The sequence below is a fragment of the Thunnus thynnus genome, chromosome 4, assembly GCF_963924715.1.
Source record: "Thunnus thynnus chromosome 4, fThuThy2.1, whole genome shotgun sequence".
Taxonomy (NCBI): Eukaryota; Metazoa; Chordata; class Actinopteri; order Scombriformes; family Scombridae; genus Thunnus; species Thunnus thynnus.
Window position 1 is genome coordinate 3251071 of NC_089520.1, and position 17796 is coordinate 3268866.

Sequence of the window (17796 nt, forward strand, 5' to 3'; positions counted from 1 at the left end):
CAGGTTTTAGGAACAAACTGACTTATTGAAATTGTGGTCATTTACTTGCATATTTGTCAGGAAAGTATGCAAGGCTGAGCTCTCTTCCCCTGTCTCGCATGATTTTAACAACTCAATGTCGCTCTCTAACATGGGGGTTTTCTTGGAACGAACTTGTAACCTGTTCAACAACTCTGCAAACGAGCTATCCTCCACTACACTAAAGTGGCACCACAGGTCCACACCAACCTGACTCTTATGCAGAGGCTTCCCCTTAACAGGAGGCAACTGATAGAAGTCACCAACAGCTATCACACTAATATTACCAAATGGGGAAAAGTCACCAGTCTGCTTAATCTGCCTCAACCTACCATGAACATAGGCCAACAGATTGTGATCAACCATACTGATTTCATCAATGATAAGAATTTGGAGGTGACTAAATTTATCTCTCAGAGAGTTTAGTTTATCTTCACCCAAGGGGGTGTAAGGTAAACTAGAGTGTGTGCCAATACTCAGTGTGTGATGAATTGTTGCTGCATTTAAAGTGTATGCAGCTATGCCTGTAGAAGCAGTTAACGAAACACAAATATCGTCTGGTTGATGACAAAGTGTTGACAACAGCCTCCCTGCCTCATACTGAATAGCTCTAATTAAATGACAATTCCCCGTCCCTGCGCCACCTGTCACAAACACATGCAGAGGCTCTGGGTTTTTACCCATCACCTTCTGCAAACACCACTGTCTCACCTTATAAAAAACAGCCATCTGTGTCTTATTAAGAGTTAAACCCTCACTTCTAGGCATGCTGGTTTTGTTGCTTCTTTTTGGGTGTTAATCAATAATAGGACAATTTCTCTCTCTGCTTTCGTAATATACGATATGATATAAATGACAGCAGCGTAGGTGTTGGTGACAAAGCTAATGTCCATGTTGGCATTCCAGCACTGCTTACTATACTGATTCACCCAAACCTTGTTCACCCCTCTCCTATAAACCACCTTGGTCTTTCATTCCATTCTCCTATAAGCCTCTTCAAAGATCTCCTGATTGATGCCCAGAGTCCGAAACAACTGCTCTACACTCGTATAACCCACTTAATCTTCCTCAGCTCTCTTAACAGCTGTCTTAACATCTTTCAGAATATACTGTGCCCTCTCTTTTGGCATCAAATCATCACCATCAAACCACTTACAGACTGGCTTGTTTTTTGAACCAGGATCGTTCTCATTCTCCTTTGCCTTCTGATCACATTTGCATTCTTTCATGTCTAATTTACATATAAACATCCTTGCAGAAACAGGTTTTGGGTTAGGTTTTTCCTGCATGATTTTGAATTTTGTTTGATAGGCAATTATATGCAATGCAGTGTCTCAGTCACACCAGGTAACTCAGCCAACTTTTAGCATCTGCAAATTAGCATATGTTAAGCATATGAGCATGCCATGTGAATTGAATAAAAGCCATAAGCACAGGATAAATAGAAAAAACAATTCACCCTAAAAATCCTGAATACACCAATTCACATCTGAAGCTACTGAAAATGATTTTTCCCCTCACAGAAACAAGACAACCTTCTTAACTATCATCCCATTTAAAAAATTGCTGACTCAATACACAGAAGCCAGCCAACACAACTTCTCACAGTTCTGCAATGGTGGACAAGCCAGAAACACACAACTCAAAGTACATCACAGATTAAGCTTAATAAAACACACACATACACGCACACACACAGAGACACACGCATTAAAATCCACTCTCAATTACACAAATGCGAACAGCTAGCATGCTAACATGGCTAACAGATAATACGAGCAGAGTAAAAGAAAGTTAAGGATAGTTGAATAGCATTAGCATACAATTAGCATAAGCACAAATTGTGATAATCGACAAAAAAACATCAATTAATCTTTTAATCCATCTCACATTAATTGCCCTCCTTTTGTATGTAAGTCAACCACTTGTGTCTAAGGACCAAATTTTTATCAGGAAAAAGTTAGCTGTGAGTGAAATTTTAGGCCGCACCTGCATCTTTAGGTCAGGGCTGTCAGTGTATGATTTGCAGGTCTTGATGAGACAAATAAGTCGGTTTTGGTTTGATCTCTCTACAACATTCCTATGGGCCATGGCGGCCATTTTAGTTACATAGGTGGCGCTAGAGAGCACATTTTGGCACTTTGGGGGTTAAGTTTTACATTTTATCAAATTTTTCACTTGATGTGCGAGTTTTTGAGCATGTTTAGGGGGTCAAATTTAGGTCTGATGTCCCATAATACTAAAGAAACAAACACACGAAATACCCTTTGGGCTCAGGCCCTAATTACAATTTGTGTGCAGGAATCTCCTCCTAAGAAAGCAGGGAACATTGTTTCCATTCTCTAGAATTTCAACTCATGCACTTGAGTGTTATACTCACACTTTAGCTTTGTCATGCCCAATGGCACCACCTGGTGGTGGGAATACATCACCAACTTGGAGCTGGACTCCAGTAATGCTGCAGCCTTTTCAGCCTTTTTGAAAGGTTGAAAGTTGAAAGGTTCTCTTTATACACCCATGGTTGTAAGACGTAAGACGTTGCAATCATTGATTGTATTAAAGATGGACGTCATGACAGCTCCCCAAAAGTGAAACCAAAACATCTCGATCCCCCCCGGTGGCTGCTGCAGTATGGGTCATAAGTCCCGCCCCCACCATGTTAGCAGATGGGACATGAGCTAAACTAAAAAATCAAAGTACACATCACATGAATTTTTCCCAAAAATGGTTTCTGTCATTTACATCAGTGACTCTCATCTGGTGGGTCGCGACCCAAAAGTGGGTTGCAGACCTGTTCTGGGTGGGTTGTTGTTGGACTTGTCTTTTATTTTGAAAAAAAAATATTTTGACAGGAATGTGTCAGAGACGTGCAGCAGTCTCGTGCCATAGCCATGGTAACCATCATTTGATTGATGTTCACTTTAAGTTTGTGTTGATGATCGGAGACAAGATGGTGAAGCGCAAATATGACCTGGAGTATCTAAAATGTGGATTTTCATACATTGAGGATAAAAAGAGACAGAAACCCCAGTGTGTGATATGTAGTGAAGTGCTTGCAACTGAGAGTATAAAACCATCCAAACTGAAGAGCCATTTAGAAACAAAACATCCCGCATGCAAAGAAAAGTCTGGGAAGTTTTTTCAAAGACGACTCCAGGAGCTGAGGACATCACAGACGTGTCTGACAGCGTCTTGCTCCAAACAAGATCAAGCTCTCCGGACATCTTACCACGTAGGTCATCGTACTGCGAAGGCCAAGAGCCGAAGAGCTTATTTTACCTGCCGCCATGGACATGCTAAGAGGTGCTGGATCAATCAGCAGCGGACAAGCTGAAAACCATGCCACTGTACCGCTGAATTCTATAAAAGTGGGTCGCGACTTAATGACCATGGGAAAATGTGGGTCCCAGAGTGAGACCAGTTGAGAACCCCTGATTTACATCATTGTTACATCATGACTGACAGCTGTGACAGCCGCTTTCAAATGTCCGTCAGGACGGCGGGACGGTTGAGGCAGCATGTCCCGCAGGCTGTCATCCCACCGTCTGATTCTATTGCGCAGACTCTGGCTCCAAATAACGTTATACAAGTGGCAGGAAGTGGGGATGCGTCGTCCATATTTATTCATATACAGTCAGTGGTTGCAAACTGCACCAGTATCTGGCGTGAATGTGAACTTTTGGACTTGGACTTCAGTTAATTTTTTCTGTTTTGTTTCTATGGTAGGTTCCTTTTCAATCTGAGTCTGTTTTTTTTCTTTCCACTCTTCTTTGACTCAAAAGCTCCAATAAACATTTTCACTTTCTACTCGTTCAATTTCATTAACACTTCTCTCCATTTTCAGACAGCTTTCCTTTGGTGTGCAACCACTGTCTTTTTTGAAGATGAACTACAAGATAACTCTAGCATGTGCACGCTGTAGACTGTCCGGGTGATGCACTGCCCTGCAGTGGAGTTCCACCTTTTTCGTTCTGTCAACATCCTGTTATTTCTGGTAACAAATCAGTGGCCTAATTGTGTGAATCAGTGGTCACTGGGAGAGGGTGGAACTTGTTGGTTCAGCAGGTGCAAGTGAGTGACTGGTTGACTCGATATTCAGCTGTCAACTTGAGTTGAGAAGCTCTGACCCACACTTAGTGATTCGCTAACTCGTATCTCTGAAACAGGTTGAGTGTTTCCTCTGAGCTGTTGGCAGACAGTGTGGCTCATGTGTTTTAAACAAAACGGTCATGTATCAGGTCTTTATAATGAGATGAACAAAGTTTCATTTTCTTAAACCAAAAGTCACATACATGATGTTTCCCACTGTATCAACCTTCATCAAACCTTCAAATACTCCATTAGAACTCCATTGAATGCTCCTCTTTCTCTGTGATTGCAGAGATCTGCACTTATCATGACACAAGAAACAAAACCTTTTCAGTGTGTTTTCTTCAGCATAACAGCATCATTTCCAAAAATTAACTATATTTGACAAAGAATGAAAGTTATTTGGCAGTAAAATGGGGTATTTCTTGTCAGCTGCTTGTTTGACTTTTTAGAAAAAGTTCATCCATGGTACAAATTTCTTCACCTGCTCACTTTTTCTTTTTTATATTTTATATAAAAATGTTGACCAAAACTAATTATTAAATGTAAGATTAAAAACAAAGCGCCTGTGATTAGATGTCTTGGCAAAGTTAGTCTTGTAAAGGCCAAAGTACGTGTCACTGCAGTCACATGATGATGTTTCAGAGGACAAAACAAATAGATCCTCACTTTCCTTTAAATTTAGAGTCAACTGAATATTGGTGTTGATTATCAGCTATGAACAGTTTAAATACAAAACAGAGATTTTTACCTTCAAATCCCAAAAGCAAGGCACATTTCTTTGTATAGCACCTTTAAACAAGGCAATTCAAAGTGCTTTACATAAAACATCTGAAATCATGTAGGCAGTTCACTATTGTAGAGTGTAATAAGTTGGAGGGAAAAGTGTCCTGTAGATCAGAGAAAAGACATCAAGGTGCTGCCAAAAGCAGGTAAGACCACAAAACTGTAGGATCCATTCATACACAGAGAGAAAAGACACCTGGTTCTGTGGTTCAGGGGTTAAGATGCCGACTATGAATAACAGACAACACAAGTTTTATCACCATCACTAATCACTATCTAATAAATGCATAAAATGTCTGTGTGAAAGTTTTCTACAATGTCAGGAATTTAAAAAAAAACTATTAACACAATAAATCTTCAGCTATATTCATCATTTATCAGGCTGGTCAACTGTCTGTTTGTTAGAAGCAGTTTTAAATACTTTGTATCTGCTTCATAGTTTCATTCAGAGTGTTTTTATCCTCAAAGTATTCATCAAAAACAAATGCTGTGTGTTAAAATCCAGCTAATACAGTATCATCACTTTTCTTTCTCTTATCAACAGAACAGACAGAAACATCCAAAACAGTCACAACATACAGTTTGACATTTTTCATGTTTTATTCAAATGTTTGAACAGAAATGATGAAGAACTGCCTGAAATTACATGATAACCTGCAAGTGCATAATCATTTAACATGAACATACATGAACTTTCAGCACAATTAGTTCAGTATGAAACTGTACCTGACTGATTCTGGCTGAGCACATTAAAAAATACAAAGAAATAACACATGCTTGTTCAAAATTTAAAAAAGCCACATTGTATTTAATTTTAGCTGCAAAATATTCACATTTATTCAAAGCATAACAGCAGGCTTTAGTTCAGTGAAGTCTTATATTTTTCTTCATGCCCAAGTCAGTGAGGATCTTTAAGAGCTACAAGCAGTATGATAATATTTGCTAAATCAACTGCATTTATATAGTAATTTTATCCAATTTTTTCTCTCATTCATCCATCAACACTCACAAACACACTGATGGCAGTGAGCTACCATGCAGGCTGCTGGTCTAAACATCAGCAGTAATTTGGGGTTCAGAGTTTTGCTCAAAGACACTTTGACATGATGACAGGAGCAGCAGGGATCAAACCAGACCACATTTCAACTTTATCTTTTAAAGTCCGAGTGACTACGATGGTTGTTTATTTCAGCTGAGGATCACAGATAAAATGTAGTCGATCCTGAATATAACAGTTCTCATTATTCATTGATATTTCTTAATAATGTTATAATGGTCAAGCTACAAGTGACATTATAAACATTTTAATCTCTTCTGAGTTACAGCCTGAAATCCTCAGTCAGGAGTCTCCTGGTTGTTTCCATCAAGTCAGCTGATTGTCCAGGATGACTGAACTTTTATTGGTCTGAGATCCTTAAAAATCAGAACATAAATCAATATGATCTTTAAAATCCCTAAAAACTCACTTTTATCACAAGACCTTCTCCTAGTTTGGTCCTTTTAACTTGGCCCATTTTAATTCTGTTGTTTCTTTTATTGTTTTATTTCAATGATTGTTTGATTATCCTGCTTTGCTGCCTCATTATCACATTTTTTATTTTTCACTCTGTTCATTTTTAAAGCCCAAAATGACATTTAAAGATTAGTTTTGGATATTTTCAAGTCTATCCTTTAATGTCAGTGTTTGTTTTTTCATTAATTATTCCAACAAAATGTTTGTGAGGTTACTATAGTTTTAGTAAGTATGATGAAGTTAAATGTTTGGGATTGTAGTTATGAAAAAACAAGTTTATAGTTCTTGCAGCTGAAACTGTTCTGTCCTCTGTTTGAGGTATTTTAGTCTTTTATATTTGATATCATGTTGTTGCTACACTGCCTCCTCCTGGTCCTGCTGCAGTCAGACAGGAAGTTTAATCTTTCAGTTAACAGCTTTATACAGTCGTCTATTTCTATCTTTAAACCTAAAACCAGACCTCAACTTAAAAAACATCCTTTGGTGGTTTTTTTCTTCACTCTTTTGGTCTAAAACTCAAACTGGTCCTCACAAAATCAAGATACAACAGCACACACACACACACTTCAGCAGCCAACATGGAGGCACACGTCAAGCTAGAAAACCTCCTGTTGATTATGTGGACTGTTTCTTCTTAATCACCTTTCCCTGCAGGAGAGAAAACACAATTATATTAAAGAAAATCACAACTTTGAAAACACAAGTTCTCCAGTTAATGTTAATCCAGTTAAAACACATGAACTACATTGAGTCCATCTGACTGATATGTTTGAATTAAAACACATGTAAGACATAATTATCTCGTTATAATGTGTTTGTTTGTCGTTGTGTGTTCCCCTTATTGTGTGATAATAAAAAACAAAATAAAATATTACTTACATGATTTACTGTCTTGAAAGGTAAAATTCAAGCCCTCCATTTAAAATGTTTGTACTGATTCAATCAGAAAACATGGATGGAACTGAATGATATTCAGAAATTTTAAAATGAAAAAATACGGAAATAGATTCATGTGATTTATTTTTAATGTACTCATTCATAGATAATATTGACTCAGTGGTGGTCGTATGGGTGCCAACAGACAAGCTTTATGTCTGAGACGATCAAAACAAATGTCAAGACTCTAAACATGAGATAGATATAAAGAATTTGTTGTGTCGTCTGCTCATTATTAATATGTTGGTATAATATATTATTTAAACATATCTTACTTACATTTTATGATGGAATACCCAGCAACTCCAAGAAAAACAACAGCACAAAGAACTACAACAGAAACAACCCATCCACTGAGGGAACCTGAAACAGATAAAAAGAAGTTAATGTAAGACTCAGAATGTAACTGTATATCATGTACAGACATCATAACCTACACAAATACAACAACTAAAGGTGTGCATGCTCCTAAAATCTAAAATGATTGACAGATTAAAGCAGCAGTGAGATGACTCTCAGCAGACACAGTGATATTAGCATCGATCTTATGAGCAGTTTCCTCCTGCTCGGCTACACAGCTCAGAGGTTGGTTTTGGTCCCAGTAGTGAGGAGGGTCATGTTGTTGTAGCATCCTCCTGTTTCTGAGACGTGTTGATCCTCAGTAGGAAGGATGTTTCAATCACTGTCCTGTCGCTCCACTTTAGGCTTTTTACAAGTGACTTTTGCTACACTCCTGCCGTACCTGAGATCTGCACATGTGTGTGGAAATCTGTCCATAGTCCAGGTTTTCTACATCCTGAGCCAAGCAACAAATACAAGTCTATGATGGACTCTGGATTAACATCTTCACTTTATGATAGTTGTTGTCATCACTAGTATTGATAAACTTTGGTAAAACAAGGTATTATCCAACCAGCTGAACATGCAGCTTAGAGGTTTATGTTTCACTGAGACATTAAGTAGCACTAGCTAGCTAACATAGACTTACACTGCTGCAGCTAAACTGCAACAACTATTGTCCAGTAATGTCAAGATTTAAATCAACAGATGCTTCTGCCTGGTGGTGAGTCGACTCTACAGCTACTGAAGCACAATGACAGCAGAGTGATACAGTCTGGTATTATGCAGCAGGAGTCTGTTGAAGCTAAATACACTTTAACTCATTAAGAAAAAGTCATTTACATTCAGTAAATATGTTCAGATTGTTTTTCACATGTTCATATGTGATAAATATTTAGATTTCTGGACACATTCACATATTTTAGTTCACATGTATACTGAGATACAGTTTTACTCGCCACACACATTTGCTAATAATACAGACCAACAAACCAACCAACAAAAGCTCACAGCAGCATTTTGTGGTTCTCTGCTGCAGACTCATGCTTACATAATATCTATTATTGGTTGAATTAGAAACATGATAATAAATAAGTTCTGCTTGTAATCAACCAACAGTCAGTTGTAATGAATGAAGAAAGTGTTTTGAAGCTTCATTTCTACAAACATGTTTGTCATGTCTAGTATTCTCACTGCAGCACAATGACTGAAGAGAATATTTATTCATTTCAAGTTGACATTTTACAATAATCACTGCAGTTCCAAAGCCCATATGTGTCTTCATGGTATCATATTATTACCAGGATCTATCATTGGATATATTTAGAGTTTGCTTCTAGTTTTAAGTTTGACTTCAGTTTCTAGTTAAAGGAAACATATTTTGCTCTTTGTGGTTTTCTGTTATTTATATACTGTTGGATGTTAAACATGGTCAAAGTTCCTAAACATCTGTTGCAGCGTCCAATCAGAATCAACCATCAACAATGTAAACATGGAAGTTATTGCAGCATCACGATCTGTAACACAACTTATGAAAATAAGATTCAAGCAGCCAAATGATAAACTGATGATAAACTAAACCGCTGATTCTTTGTAAAGTTTCAGCAGATATTACATGATTTTATTATTATTATTATTATTATTATTATTATTATTATTATTATTATTATGAAGGAATGCTTTAGTTTAGAATAGTTTTAGTGAGAGTGAAATATCAGATGATGCTACATATAAATATTTGTTATCATATATTAAACATGTTTGTCAAAGGTACATAAACCTCTTATATTATCAGCTCTTCATTGTGTCAGAGAGAAATATTTGATCATGCTGCTGAATGGAAAATTGACCATCAAATTTATTGTAATTCTTATTTTGCAACCAACAGACGCTGATGAAACATTTCACTGGAGTGTTTTTATTTATATAAGAGCAGCATTTTATGTGAGTGACGGTAGATTAAATATTATAAACAATATTATAAAACACAGCCTGCATTGAATCAACACCTTTCTTAAAACAGTTACAATAAAAACCTGAATATTAAAACCTTCATGAAAGTGGAATTCATTACAAAACTCATCAGACTTCATTAGTTTTAGTGAGGTGAACTTAATAAAGTGATTGAGTTTATATAAGTTGGTTTTCATTGTGATGGACAGTTTAGATTGATGCATTTATCTGTGTCAAAGTATCAAGAGACACACGGTCAGAAGCAACTGTTGAGTTGGAGCAGAGGATGTAAATGACATGTTCAACACAACACACAAACAGACGGAGACTGAATATGACTTTGTATGGTGTGTTTTTTAATCCTCACAGCACCACTAAGGGAGGTTTCTTTCTGGAGCAGCTTTGGGTTGCAGCCGACACAGATAAGAGCCACAGTGAGGTTCAACCTGTAGGAAGACGTTCTGGGATAAACTGAAAGAGGTTTTATTTCTGATAATCAAGACCGCTGGTGAGTCTGTGTCTGTTGGGAAAAGGGAGGTTCTGTTTGCTTAAAGCTTCAGAGACCGAGGTGCTGATTTACAGATTGTGTTCACATGTTTTCACTTATTAAGTCTCAAATTATCACCACTGAAGTACACATTCTATGTATTGTACTTTCACTTTATTTGATCTCATTTTTATTACTGTTATCAAGTAGGTTTTATTTTCCATTTTATGTTACATTAATGTTTTTTACATGTTTTTATGTTCTTTTCATGTGAAGCACTTGGTGCATTTAATTTATTTTGTTGTAAAGCACTTTGAGCTGCAGATGATACTATATAACATAAATAACTGAGTCATTTAGTTTAATGTTATTATTGCCGTAACTTTTTAAAAATATAGTTTAACTTTAAGTGAATCACATTCATTTCCATCATTTTTAGTCAGCGAGTTAAAATCTGTGATGTTGAGTGATGCATGTTATTGCTCATCATAGTTTAACAAGTGGAGTTCACCCACTATAACTCCAGTTTAACCAGTGTCAGGTCAAATAATGACCTGTTATCTACTCACTCTAAGCAGGTCATATATTGTGTTTTCTGTTGGTTGGTTCAGTCAGATACACAACACTTACAGCTGGTATTTAGTGGGTGTTAATATTTCTAACAACAAGCTCTACTGTATGGAACTAGTTTATGTGGTGTAACTCATTTCAATACAGTGATGCATAAATCTTCACTTAATAATTACACATACACGTATAAATAACAAATCAAATGTTGGTTAATGTGAGATGTGAACATTTGTGAACTCCTGGTTTCAGGTCCAGACAGAGGAGGATGATTCTACTCAGATGTAAAAGTCAGAATGTAGAAAGGTTCCCTGTTGTTTTCATATTAATCTTCACTTTAATAATCACAACGTAATGCTGGATTTGAAGTTAGTTCTGCTTGTAATGAACCAACATCCAGCTGTTGCACATGCAGTGAATGAAGAGTCAGGAAGTCACATTATCATGAACATGTCTGTTATCTACCATCCTCACTGCAATAGATGAAGATAAAGTTTTATTATTTTTAAACCCAAAACCTTTTTGTATTAAATTAAAGCTCCTTAGTGAGCATCAGTCTGTTTTAGTTCACTTGTGGTACATTCATTCTTCAGTTTCATAACCTTTTTGTATTTGTGACATTTTTAATAACAACTAATTAATTTCAGACCAGTGATTTAACTGGGTTTTATCATTCAAGTTAAATGAATGTCTGAGTGGAGCCTTTTGTAATGTGTAAACTGGTTTTCAGGAAACATTTGTTTCACCATCAACAAACCAAATGCAGAAGTTATTACAGCATCACAAGCTGCAACATAACTTACTAAAATATGTTTTAAGATGTCAGGAGATATTAAACCTAACAGCTAATTGTAACTGTAAAGGTTCATCAGGTATTAATTTGGTTTTAATCTGTCTAGATGCATTTATGGAGGAATGTTTTAGTTTAAGAATAATGTGCATTAATACCGTTTAGAGTGAGAGTGAAATATCAGAAGATGCTACATAACAAACATAACTGACTCATTTAGTTTAATGTTATTATTGTCATAACTTCTTTGAAATACAGTTTAACTTAAAGTGAATCACATCAATTTAATCTGTCAATTAAAATCTGTGATGTTGAGTGTTTCATGTTATCGCTCATCATAGTTTAACAAGTGGAGTTCACCCACTATAACTCCAGTTTAACCAGTGTCAGGTCAAATAATGACCTGTTACCTCTTCTACTCACTCTAAGCCAGTGAGAGAAGAAGTGGTGACCAGATGTGATATAGTATATTATAGTGTGAGATGGAATAACTTGTGTTTTCATACTGTGAGTTTCAGACTGAACACAAAGTTCATTTGACTGCTGGAGTGTTTTTACAGTCTGTGTTTATTCAGCACAAAAACTTATTGTACTGAACATACAGACGTTTACTATAACTGGCTGAGAATGTACACACTTACTGTGTGTGTGTGTGTGTGTGTGTGTGTGTGTGTGTCTTCGTTATTTCCTCCAGACTCTCTCACTCTCCCTCTTATCTCTGCACATTACTGAAGTGGAGTCACAGAGCTTCAGTGTAAGTGTGAAGTTTTCACTCAGTTTAAAATGTTTTCAACTTGCTTTGAGTTCATTCACTTTGTGTTCAGTCTGAGCACACATTAAAATTTATTCTGAACTAAAAACATGTTAATAATTAAAATCATTTGAATATTAAAATATGATTAAGAAGAAACTCACCAAAGACAAACGCATATATCTCAGAATAAATCTGATGTTTGATTTCCTCCTGCGTAACAACACAGCGATAGTTGTCGGTCTTGGTCACAGTAATTAGGAGAATGACGTCGTAGCGGTCTCTTCTTTCTGTCACCTTTGGTTCTTCAGCTGGAAGTTTTTTTCCATCACTGTCCTGCCAGTGTAATTTAGGTTTTGGAGAAGCACCTCGAACTTGACACAGCAGCAGCGCCCAGTCTGCTTTTTGTTTAAGTGATGTGACATATGGCTTTGTAGCTAAACCTGTGAACAAAGTATAAAACAATAACTTGTAAAGAACAATTACAGGATCAGACATGAACTGTAATACTGGGATGTTTTGTTCAACCTGTCTCTGCTTGTATATGATCATATTTCAGAGGAAAAACAGAGAAACAGTGAAATAGAAAAGCACATCAGCCTTAACTACACATCTCAGGAATGTTTGATAGAACATATTTCAAACAAGTTTCGACTAAATATTTGGTAACTTATCACCACTGCAAACACTATTTCTGACTCATATCATGACAGAGACACATACAGTGAAGAAGTTTGGACAAAACTTGAATTTCTGTTCAGTTTCTTGAGCTACAAAAATAAAAATGAAATCAGGTGTAATTTGTTGTCTGAGATGTAGACAGTATTTTCTATCACACTAAAGTCATATAAACATTGTGTATAAAATATGAATCATAGGTTCTTGTAAAGCATGTTTGAGCCTTTGTGTTATCAGAGTTTAATTGTGTCAGTGAGAAACATTTGATCAACAGTCTCAAGCTGCCAGAATGAAAAACTGACCATCAGATTAGTTGTAGTTCTTCTTTAGTAGCCGACAGCAGCTGATCAAACATTTAACTGGAGGTTTTTATTTTCTCACACAGGAAGGAGAGCATTATTGTTTTAAACTAAAAACTACAGGTTTGTTCATGTTTTATAATCTGAATTCCTCCTAAAACCTAAAATCCATTAAAATTAAGATTCAATTTTGATCAAATATTTAATATGAACCAAATGAAGCTCTAATGAGACAAGAGGTAAACCTACATTTTAATACCATATTCTTCATTTGTGTGTAAAGAGACACTTTACTGATGTCAAAGATGAGTTTACTGGTCATGAGGAGGACGACTCAGCCTGTTAAACTGTTGTTTAATGTCTTCTGAGGCTCTGGAGCAGCTTTAGTCTTTAACAATAACCAGAGTAATGTCATCATTGTTATCTCAGCTTGGACTTCAAGACTTTGACAAAAAGTCTGTGTGAACAACTGGAGTTAAAAAATAAAGTTTAGTTTTACAGAAAATATTGTATAAATCTCAGAAAGTAAATAAATGTGAAGAAATGTATCTCCAAAGTAATTGTGCAAAACTTAAAGTGGTGTCCAAACTTTTCCAAAGCAAATGTTTATTATTAAATAAACAATAACAATGAAGTCTGAGATTCATACAATATTCTGTACGACACTAAACTAGTGATGTTACACTCGATGCAGACGACTCAATATCATATCAACCTTTCAAAGCAAATGTATCGCAGCACGATGTTTCAATGCTTTGCTTCACTACGCCAAAAATCATGTGACCACCCTGCAGACGCCTCGTTACATCACACTCGTACCTGAGAGGTGTTGTGCTGGTTTTGGATACAGGGTGTGCTTCTCAATCTGACACAATATCTTTGCTGTAAACTGTTTAAAATTGATCTGTTTATATAATAGTCTATAGACTTTACTGAACAACATATCAATAATGAATCAATAACACCACCTATATTCTGACTAACTGTTTCATCACAGTCTCAGATTGAATCCATCCATACAGATGCAATACCAATAGTTGCTCTGCAGTTGTTGCTATTTTGACTGAATCAAATGCTTCAGAACAGTGAACCATTTTCAACACAACTGCTTCATATTGATCCAGTGCTTCAGAAATCTGTTTCCCCCGATCAATACACTAAACTAATATAAAACTGCCTCATGATGCTCAGATCTCATATTCAGGTTGTGGCTACAGGTTTGAGACACTGACTAACACTCAGATTAGCTGCAATTCTTCCATTTTAGCAAAAACAATCTGATGAACAATCACACTGTAATTTATTTAATTCTGGAAAATGTTTAAGGAGATCATGATCATTTATTTTGTTTTTCATCTTAAACTCTTGATTTCTGAATCTGAATTGATCTTACATCCTAAAATCCTTTAAGATTCCTCAGAGATCAGTGATCAGCTTTTCCTGATGACACATCTAAACAGTAAATAAGTTGAACAGTTTTCTTTATTACTTTAGTGTAACAGAAAACACTGCTGAGATCTCAGACAACATATTTCAAATAAGAGAATTTTAAGATGATTTTGTAGCAAAACAAACTGAGCAAAAAGTTGAATAATAAACAAACTTTTATAAATCACTGCTCGTTCAATAATAAACCTACCAGTGTGATTATTGTGCTGAGAGAAACAGAAAGAGAGAGGTTGTTGTTTTATTTGCTGAGAAGAATATTTACACATTAATTCTGCTGTGAGGAAGCTGCCAGACAGCACTTAGAAATATACAAACACCTGACTGTAACACAGACAAAAACTCACCAGTGAAAACACTATTTCCAGTAAACACATATAACACATATATAGTGTAAAGAAGTTTGAATTCTTGTATAAACAGTCATTATGTAAAACTTTGTTGGGACTACACGTGGACCATAGTTTACCACATGTTTCAAGACTCCAAGAAACCTGAGCCCTGGGGGTTCGCACCCAAAGTGTGAAGCTCCACCCATGGATCCAGGTTATCAAAACTAGAGATTCTCCTCTTATCTTTCTCTTTTCTCCACGAGCTGCAGCAGGAGCAGCTCCTTGCTCTCTTTCACACCTCCAGCAGCTGCTGGAGCAGCTCTCTGCTCTCTTGTGTGGCCTGCTCACAGCAGACACACACAGTCTTCTTTACGGCAGAAGACGCGAGAGCCTGCCTAAGACTCAGAAACTAAGTTTCCTTGTGCCAGCAGCTAACACACAAGTCTGCTGGCCAGTTTAACAAGTACAGGAGCCGCGAAATGGAGTTAGCTTGCCGCTAACTCTACACCAAGGAGTGACCTGGGCCCTCTGCACGACTGGAGTGCTGTCTGCCCAGCAACGCCTGCATCTTTCAGCTTCAGAGCCAAAGCCTCCTCAGCCTGACTCACCCACGGATTCACCGGCTACAAAGCAGGACACCACAAAGCATCTCTTCCTTCATGGACTGGTAACAACTGGGCATAGCCTAGCAACACAGTGAAGCATAGTACGGCTAAGCAAGAATGTTTAACTCAAACAATGTACTGTACGTGTATTGATTTGGTTAAGGTTATACATTGAACTGTTGTTGTGATGTCCTTGTTGCCTATAGTCAGGTTACTGCATAGCCACACCGCTAGGTTAATGTTAGCATGCTTAACACATGTTACATCCAGTAACTAGGCCTTGCATGCAACTAACCTCATCTTAACCTGGCACCTTTAGCATACACCAATTGGCCTTGAATAGAGAACCACACAGTTAAGAGGTTAAAACCTAGTTTGGCAAACTTTGGTTCAGGCAGCACATGTGGTTCAAGACACCACATGGTCTGGCCTTTTATCCCTGTAGTTCCCTTTATCAGCCAAAGTGTCGGCATGCCATGTGCTCAGTCACCAGGTGACTGCAGCCATCTTGCTATTGTCTTCCCTACACACACACACACACACACACACACACACACTCACACATTCACACTTGTATATAGATACACTTAGCTAGATTAGTATTGTGTGTTGCTTTTACCCTTTTGTTAAATAAATGCTTTTGGATATACCTGTTGTCTGTTTTAATATTGCACAAGAATGAGTTTTGCCAACCTCTGCTCTGTAAAGAACTCCAAGTCCTTCAACCATAACTAGCTATTGATATGGTGATTTTGTTTATAGTTATTAAATTAATTATTAATCAAAGTCCCAAATTCATAGATTAGTACACTTTGAGACTGAATTGGCTATCTTTTTCCCTGAGTCCAGGGTGGTGCCCCGTTATTATTAATTCTTATTAATAATTTTATTGATTTTAATAATTAACAATTATCTTTGATAATCATTAATTATTGCTGATAGCCAAACTTGTAGCCACGGCCCAACAATAGTTATCGATGACGTCTGAAGATTAAAAGTCACTTTAACACCACTTAACGAAGACTTCACGACTCGAGACAGAATAACAGTCTCACCTGAAAATACTTTAAGTTTCTCAGCTTCCGGCAGCAACAACACTGTCGTCGTTATACCACTGCTTCCTACTTTATTTTACACATTTAATCTGTAACTGTGTAAAACACAAAAAGAAACACAGAGCCAGGGCGACAGAAAACACCACAGAACAGTCCTGATTGATTGATTGATTGATTGATTGATTGATTGATTGATTGATTTGACCTGCACTGAATCAACAGAAACTAAACCTTTTCAGTGAGATTTCCTCAGAATAAAGTATTATCTCCATAAATGTACAGGAAGGACGCAGCAAAATGCAGCCTCACAGTTGTTATAATATATTTGGTGGTTGTAACTTTCCTGTTTCAGTTTATATAAAGAGTCTTTTAAATCCTTGATAGAAGATGATTGTTTTGTACAAAGATTTATGGTTGATACTGTCACCTCACAACAAGAAAATCCTGGATTCAAAAGCTACAACCAGCTGGTCGTCTTATATGTGGACATCACATGTTCTTCCCATGTTTGCATTGATGGGTCCTTCTTTCTCTCAGTCCAGAAACATACACGTTGAATCTGAAATATGAGCTCTTAGCTGTGTTGTTGTCTGTGTGTTAACTCTGTCATCAACTGGTCATCTGTCCAGGATGGACCCTCTCTCACCTAACATGTGCAGGGATTGGCTCCAGAAACTCACAAAAGGAAAAGCAGACAATGGATGAATAATTTTGTTCTATAAATCGTACACAGCAGTGCACACAACATAGGTGATCTTTTACAGATAAAGTACAACATGTGTCATCACACTGTTGCAAGTTTTTAGTTTAAAAACATAAATGCAGCCTCTAACACTGTAGGAATAAAACACTGCAGGCCTTCAAATTTGGCCATTCTGCACAATTGTGAGATCTTGAAGAGTTCATCTTTGATTATAAATCTGTGGTCCAAATTTAAACACAAATGTAGCCGCGAACCAAGAGACAAGAGGAGATTTTATATTTACCGTAATTTATAGTGGTTACTATGAACTAATAAAAAGACAATAAGGATGAATCTCTGAACTCCACTCAGATAGCGAGCACACCCAGAGTTCATCTACTATATTGCAGAAATATCACTGTCCACAAATATGAAGCATGTTTGATACAGAAGATGGAGTTTCCACAGAC

General features: G+C 36.8%; 1 protein-coding gene across 1 annotated transcript in view; it reads right to left on the bottom strand.

Annotated features, from left to right (window-relative positions):
- LOC137180906 (hemicentin-1-like) overlaps positions 1-17796 on the bottom strand; it is a 164887-nt gene that overhangs the window by 104915 nt on the left and 42176 nt on the right. Inside the window, exon 4 of the mRNA XM_067586181.1 lies at positions 12394-12672. Coding sequence (XP_067442282.1) covers positions 12394-12672 — 279 coding nt within the window. The remainder of the gene's footprint in view (positions 1-12393; positions 12673-17796) is intronic.